This window comes from Olea europaea, chromosome 23 (genome assembly GCF_002742605.1).
Source record: "Olea europaea var. sylvestris chromosome 23, O_europaea_v1, whole genome shotgun sequence".
NCBI lineage: Eukaryota > Viridiplantae > Streptophyta > Magnoliopsida > Lamiales > Oleaceae > Olea > Olea europaea.
Window position 1 is genome coordinate 6,057,317 of NC_036259.1, and position 7,162 is coordinate 6,064,478.

The 7,162-nt window shown below is 36.1% G+C and overlaps 2 protein-coding genes across 3 annotated transcripts; both read left to right on the plus strand.

Annotated features, from left to right (window-relative positions):
- Positions 1-39: 39 nt before the first annotated feature.
- LOC111372199 lies at positions 40-3,118 on the plus strand. The gene is made up of 6 exons (XM_022994426.1): positions 40-603; positions 1,811-1,908; positions 1,989-2,060; positions 2,179-2,303; positions 2,415-2,487; positions 2,598-3,118. Exons 1-6 carry the CDS (start codon positions 303-305, stop codon positions 2,700-2,702), a joined length of 774 nt encoding a protein of 257 aa, XP_022850194.1. The 5' UTR covers positions 40-302; the 3' UTR covers positions 2,703-3,118.
- A 1,318-nt stretch (positions 3,119-4,436) lies between these two features.
- LOC111372200 (S-adenosylmethionine synthase 3) lies at positions 4,437-7,162 on the plus strand. Of its 2 annotated transcripts, XM_022994427.1 has the most exons (3): positions 4,437-4,676; positions 5,526-5,640; positions 5,730-7,162. In XM_022994427.1, the coding sequence occupies exon 3, from the start codon at positions 5,740-5,742 to the stop codon at positions 6,910-6,912; it is 1,173 nt and encodes a 390-aa protein (XP_022850195.1). In that variant the 5' UTR covers positions 4,437-4,676; positions 5,526-5,640; positions 5,730-5,739; the 3' UTR covers positions 6,913-7,162. The 2 variants fall into 2 exon arrangements, with proteins under 2 accessions (XP_022850195.1, XP_022850196.1); XM_022994428.1 differs by lacking the exon at positions 5,526-5,640 and having other exon boundaries at positions 4,439-4,676.

Below are 7,162 nucleotides of genomic sequence, written 5' to 3' on the forward strand. Positions count from 1 at the left end.
ATAGCAGAACTCAAGAAAATAAAGGCTAGCAATTCATAATCTGGTGAATGCTTGGAACGCTCTCGAGAAGTATGAGAGAGCGTGTTGAAACCACGTGCAAACCCCAAATTGGGCAATTTTCTATTGTACACCGTGTATCGTGTCCATCTTCCTTGCCTTTCCCACTCCCTCTCACTCTATCTGCAAATTCCATATAGCCCATATCATTTTACAGAACTGAAAACACACACACAATACCACATCAAGAAGGGGGGAAAAAAGAGAGAAAAAAGTTGCAGTACACAATTGTCTTATTTTTCAGAATGGCTATGGTGAATGCAGTTTCTGTTGCTATTAGACCAACAGCTTCTCCTTTTCTTCTGCCTTCAACTTCATCGTCCAATTTTCCCTCAATTTCCCTTACAAAAAATTCTGAATTGTTGACTTTTGCACTGGCAAAAAAAAGGGATCTTTTTTCTCCTATTTCTGCTTTCAATAATAAGAAGATTTGTGATTCTGTGGATACAGCTGAAGACAAAGATGATGCATTGGAAGAGCCGGTTGAGACTCTCTTATATTCGTTCTCTCCTCTGCCTTTGCTGTTTGTGGCTTCTCTACCTGGAGGTAATGCTGCATTCACATTTACTCTGTAAAAATTGTATTCAAGTACACATTTTTTCGTTTCTGACTTCTTAATATACAACTTATCTTCTAAGTGTAAAAAATGAATCAAAGTTTCATTTATTTTATTTAGTCGAAATTTGGGCAAATAAGTAGCAAAGAAACTCAATGGTTCACTAATTATGCATGGAATTGATGTTGGAAAGACCCCCACCCCTAAAAACGGGAGATAAAAAGAAAGATATTCACAAATTCGCAAAGTGCATACAGGTTGATTAATGTTTTTGTATTTAAATAGTGGGGGATTTTACCTTATTGGTAAACTTCTAGTTTGTACTCCAATATGGAATTTATAGGTTATATGATTAAAGATTAAGAGCCCGTTTGGCAGCTGCTTGTTGTAGAAGAACTTCATGAGGCCAAAGGTGCTTTCAAATATGTTCAAAATCAACTTAAAAGCATCTTTTGACTTTTCAAAAGTCTTGCCAAAGACCTAACATGCTTAATGAATGAAATGGTAAAATGCTAGGTAAATGATGTCTAAATGTCTACCAATTTGTTAAATTTTTGATAAGCGTGAAGGGTATGCATGGGAATGATCTTCCGTATATAAGGGAATTGCCGTAGGTCCTATTGATAGGTTAACGGGATGAAACTCCAAGTCACAACAACAAATACCAAGATGTTTACTATTTTATGTTGTGGAATGGATTCGACTTTCTTTTGAATCAGTGGAGAATTGCTGAGTTACGGTGCGTAGTAAATACATTAGGAGATATATTCTGAGGACTCACTCCTTTTTGGATTTATTCGGAATCCTTCTATACAATCTTTGCATTCTAAGCCAATCTATCATGCTTATTACTCAAGGAATGAGTCTGGAGTTGTATAACAGAATGTTTTTAACAATTAGATAGTTTTTCTTCTTCTTGGATTCAGAATTCCCTCTTGGTTCAGAATCTGGTGGCTCTGAACTACATAAGTTTTTAGGTGCTGTTCCATTAAGTTCCATACTAATTACTAAATGTACAGAAATTTGAACCAGATCTCGTCATTCTCCTGTTGTTCAACTCAAAACATATTGTCCACTGACAAATTAATAAAGCACAAAGCAATTAAGTTGGGATAACATTTTCTGGACGATTGATCATTCATCAAACTTCATTCCCCTCTGTCCTTATAATGTTGCTAATCTGTTGCCTGAATTCAGCTGCGACTGTGAGGTCTCTGTTTGGCCCTTTTGTTGAGCTGGTCAAGTCCTGGAACCTTCCTGACTGGCTTGTGCACTGGGGTCACCCTGGTAACATGGTAATCTTCTTTCCCTTCAGGACATATTTCACCAAAGAATTTCAGTAACGGCCTCTCACAAATGGAACATCATTTATTAGGCTGTTGTGCTCTTTGCTATGGGTGGTTATGGAACTTATTTGGGTTTTCGTATTCGCTTCTCCGATGATGTGGTAAGAACTAGACTGAGACGATAAAACTTCCTTTCATGATAAATTGAAGCTGAAGAAAGAGTAGTTTACCATCATTTGTTATTAGTCTTCTATAAACTTCTTGAACCATTTTTCCCAGGAGGAGCAGGCCAAGGCCAAAGATTTGCATCCTAAACTTCTTGGAGGAATGTTTTTCTTCTTTGCTTTGGGAGCTACTGGTGGAGTTACATCTCTTCTAACTTCAGATAAACCCATTTTTGAAAGGTATGCAGGAATTTTCTGAAAATGGATCAGTTCTTCAAATTATGTCAATTTTTTTTTTTTTTTCTCTGAAGTACAAAAGCCATCTACCCTTTTCACCATTGTTTTCTGCAGTCCTCATGCTGTAACAGGTTTCATTGGGCTTGCTCTTTTGACAATTCAGACCATATTGCCTGCTTTGTTTGAGGTAACTTGTAGAACCTTAATACTCTAATAATCAGGTTCGTGATCATAACATGTCTTTCTATTTATCAAGAACTGTGATTCTCTCGTCTGATACGGGATTTTCTTAAACAGGGGAATCCCGGATTGCGCAATGTTCATGGGATATTGGGCAGTGGCATTATGACATTGTTTCTTGTCCATGCCGCCCTTGGACTTCAGCTTGGCCTGAGTTACTAACCTCTTGGCACAAATCATAGTGCATCTTTATAGATGTGAGACTGTAGGTTCAAATAGCTTGAACGATCTAATGTGCCTATGCATGTTGGATAGGGACGATTATTTATGGGTTCAAATGATCCTTGGAGTCAAATAGAAATAAAAAAAAATACAAAAATTCTTCAAGTACAGAAAATTTTTACCAGATTTTTGAATTTTCACTCACATAAGAGTGGGGCCCGTGTATAAAATATTGAAAAAAAAAAAAACAAAATTCCCGCCTTTGAATGTGAGTGTTTGGTAGGTACAGGGATTTAAATCCCTGTACTTATAGCAAGGTTGAAAAAAATATACCCCTTGAAGTCAACGAAATGCAAAATATATTACGATTTGTTTGAACTTTGACTATGGAAATGAAATATCCACTATCCAGATAACCTTAAACTGTCCTCGTTTATTAAAATTTATTTGTACTCTTAAGTTTTTTCAATTAACTTTTTAATTATATATTTTGTGTACTTTTATCAAAATTTACTAAAAAAAATGTTCTTTTTAGCAAAATTAAACCGAGGTTGGACATTTTTTTTTCTTTTTTGAAAAAAGAGCTGAAAATACCTTTAAAGTTATTTGAAATTTCTTAACTTAGAGTTAGACATTAAGAGTGCGTTTAATTATTAATATTTTTCATGAAAAATGTCATTTTTATATTGAAATTCTTACTTTCGTATTATTTTATTAATATTTTTTCCATGAAAAATATTTTTCGACTTTTGGATGCATGACCATATTTTTCTTGAAAATAAGGAAAATATTTTTTAAGGGAAATAGATTTTTATTTGTCAAGTGATTCACTCGTTTTTTCTTCTAACATCTATTGCCTCTCTCCCCTATCTATCTATCAATAAAAAATGGATAAGTATTGTATAACGTTTTTCAAGTTGAAAATAAAATCAATCAAATACATTTAATTGATACTTTTCATGCAAATAATTTCTTGACAATTCAATTATTTAAAATTTATTTTCTTTTCAATGTAAATTTCATGCTTATAATTAAACACACCCTTAAAGCAACTTAAAACAAAGTAACTGGCAAGTGGATTGGGATTGAACCTTCATAAAAATATCTTTCGAAACCACCAAATGCAATCGGAATCTCTCTCTCTCACACACACACACACATATATATATTGTATTTGCTTGCAAAAAATGTAAAGCTAATGTTTGATTTAACTAAAGAATTTTATTAAGATTTAATTAGGAATTCACAACTTTTCAACCGAATATTTCATTAGCTTTCATCAAAATTAACTAAAATTTGATTTTAATCTAAATCAAATATGGGCAAAACATGAAATGCAAGGTTTTTTTTTTCTCTTTTCTTTCCCTAAATTATGTTGTCATTATTGATAGTTGCGTTTACAAACATGCTTGGCGTACAAGTAAGGATTCTGTAACCTCACATGGGGTAGGTGAGTTAATTTTTTACCATTTTTTATTTTGGCGGAGCCCACGCATTTGTGAGTTATTGGCCAGGTTCATAGAACTCGATCTCTGTACACGAGTAATTTTTCTCGCGTTTAATGCTGGATTATTGAAGGATTAAGCGTTAAATTCAATGTGATCCACATCCCACGTGTCCAAACGAGGATGACTTTCACCAACCACGTATATTTCATGAAGCACATGGTACACGTTCCATACAGAGAAAAAAAAAAAAAAAGTCAATTCTTCATTACTTTGAAAATTACTACCCGCCCCTAAAAACATAGAAAAGTAAAATAAGAGTAGCAGCCACGAAATCCTCACCGTTGATCATTTCCAACTTGCATAGGCCTTAGATCTTGGGTCCCACTAATCCTCCACAAAAGTTAGTCAGATACAGCACGGCTTCAGATCCACCTATAAATATAGGAAAAGCCATTTGTATATGTACCACTTATCACTGCACATTTCTCCTTGATCTTTGTGCTCTTCTAAGAAGTTTTTTACGAAGGTATGCGCTCGTAATGGAAATTTTCGTTTTAGATTCAGCTCCGTAATAGTATTTTTGTTCAGATTCATTACGTTTTTGCGAATTACTCTCTGTATCTGTATCAAAGTTGAATGTGATTGAATTTTTTTCTACGAGTTTTTGATTTGTTTAGATATTACTAATAATGTGCTTGCGAAGAAATGGATTCGTAAACGGAGGTTTTGGAATTCAGGAATTATTGCATTTCGTATTTTTGCCCAGTAATGTAGATCTCATTGTGCATTTTATGATAGTGCTCGAAATTTTTGAAACCGGATCTGCATTTTGGGAAACTTATGATATGAAAAATAATTCAAAACTGAAGAAAATTACAGCTTGATTTTTGGTGTGGTGGACATGGACCTGCTCTGTGGTTTTCAAATAATCGTAGAAATGATGTTCAGCGGATGAGTTGGATGATCTTTCTCCTAATGCTAGTTTTGTTTCGTCAAATCATATTATTGGTTAAAAAGATAAAAACTTCCATATTTCAAGTTGGATGAAATTTCTGAGTTTCTAACTAATCCATCTCTTCTATAAACGGAATTTTTTATAGCATCAAGGGAACTTGTATATTTCCACAAATCATTTCCGATAGTGCTAAATTTAGGCAGTGGATCTGTAACCATATGATCCAAATATTATTATATTGCAAACTAAAATCAACTGGCTCTGCTCTTATCGTTTCTAGATTGTTTGGAGCAATGCTTTTGAAAGAAACACTTGCTTGTGTTGGTCGAACCCCTTACCCTAATATGCACTTTGCTTCTAATTGCTTCAGATTAAGGGTAGAAACGTAAGAGAGACTAACAAAATAATTATGTGCTCCAGGTCAGAAAGCTGAGATAGTATACCTTTGGACTAGAATGCAGAATGCTTGTGGAAGTCAGTAAAGCTTTATCTTATAACCATAAGAATCAATCATTTTTGAGATTCGTGTAATTAGGTAACTGATATATTTGTGCTTTATCATTGTCCAAACTGTTGAGTTTTTAGCATAGATGAACTTATATATCCCTTTGGAACATTTTTCAGATAATATAACATGGATACCTTCCTTTTCACCTCGGAGTCTGTCAATGAAGGCCACCCCGACAAACTTTGTGACCAAGTTTCAGATGCCATTCTTGATGCTTGCCTAGAGCAAGATCCAGAAAGCAAAGTTGCATGCGAAACCTGCACAAAAACCAATATGGTCATGGTCTTTGGAGAAATCACAACGAAAGCCACCGTAAATTATGAGAAGATAGTTCGGGATACCTGCAGAGGGATTGGATTCATTTCACCTGATGTTGGGCTCGATGCTGACAACTGCAAGGTCCTCGTTAATATCGAGCAACAGAGCCCTGACATTGCCCAGGGAGTTCATGGTCATCTCACTAAGAAGCCTGAGGAAATTGGAGCTGGAGACCAAGGCCACATGTTTGGCTATGCCACTGATGAAACACCAGAACTCATGCCACTCACTCATGTTCTTGCCACCAAGCTTGGGGCCAAGCTTACTGAAGTGAGAAAGAATAACACTTGCCCCTGGTTGAGACCTGATGGAAAGACTCAAGTTACTGTTGAGTACAAGAATGATGGTGGTGCCATGGTTCCTATTAGAGTTCACACTGTCCTCATCTCAACCCAGCACGATGAAACTGTTACAAACGAACAGATTGCTGATGATTTGAAAGAGCATGTGATCAAGCCTGTGATTCCTGCTAAGTACCTTGATGACAAGACAATCTTCCACCTTAACCCATCTGGTCGATTTGTTATTGGTGGTCCACATGGAGATGCAGGACTTACTGGTAGGAAAATAATCATTGACACTTATGGCGGCTGGGGTGCTCACGGAGGAGGTGCCTTTTCGGGCAAGGATCCAACAAAGGTGGACAGGAGTGGTGCGTACATTGTTAGGCAGGCAGCAAAGAGTGTGGTGGCATCAGGACTTGCTCGTCGATGTATAGTGCAAGTTTCTTATGCTATTGGTGTAGCAGAACCACTTTCAGTGTTTGTTGATACCTACAAGACAGGGAAGATTCCGGATAAGGATATCTTGACTCTTATCAAGGAGAACTTCGACTTTAGGCCTGGAATGATTGCAATCAACCTTGACTTGAAAAGAGGAGGCAACTTCAGGTACCAGAAGACTGCTGCTTATGGTCATTTTGGCCGTAATGATCCTGATTTCACTTGGGAGACTGCCAAGATCCTCAAGCCGAAAGCTTGAGTTTGTGGGTTGCCAATTACACAAGACACCTCTGAAAATTGATTTCACCCGGTTGCAGACAGGTATTAGATGAATAAACAAGCTCTAGGGATATATAACATTATTTTGCCTTTCCAGGACTCCCTTAGAGATGCGAAAGGTTAGAGCATTTGTTTGAGTTTTTCGTTATTTTTTCTTCTTTTCTTCATCGTGTCTCTGTTAACAAGTTATTGTTGAATATGTTCTGCAGCAATTCAATTGTTTTCGTGTA

Coding starts and splice junctions, on each gene's coding strand:
- LOC111372199 (XM_022994426.1), top strand. CDS start 303: ATGGCTATGGTGAATGCAGTTTCTGTTGCTATTAGACCAACAGCTTCT. Junction 2,061..2,178: donor TTCGCTTCTCCGATGATGTG/GTAAGAACTAGA, acceptor CATTTTTCCCAG/GAGGAGCAGGCCAAGGCCAA. Junction 2,488..2,597: donor TATTGCCTGCTTTGTTTGAG/GTAACTTGTAGA, acceptor TTTCTTAAACAG/GGGAATCCCGGATTGCGCAA.
- LOC111372200 (XM_022994427.1), top strand. CDS start 5,740: ATGGATACCTTCCTTTTCACCTCGGAGTCTGTCAATGAAGGCCACCCC.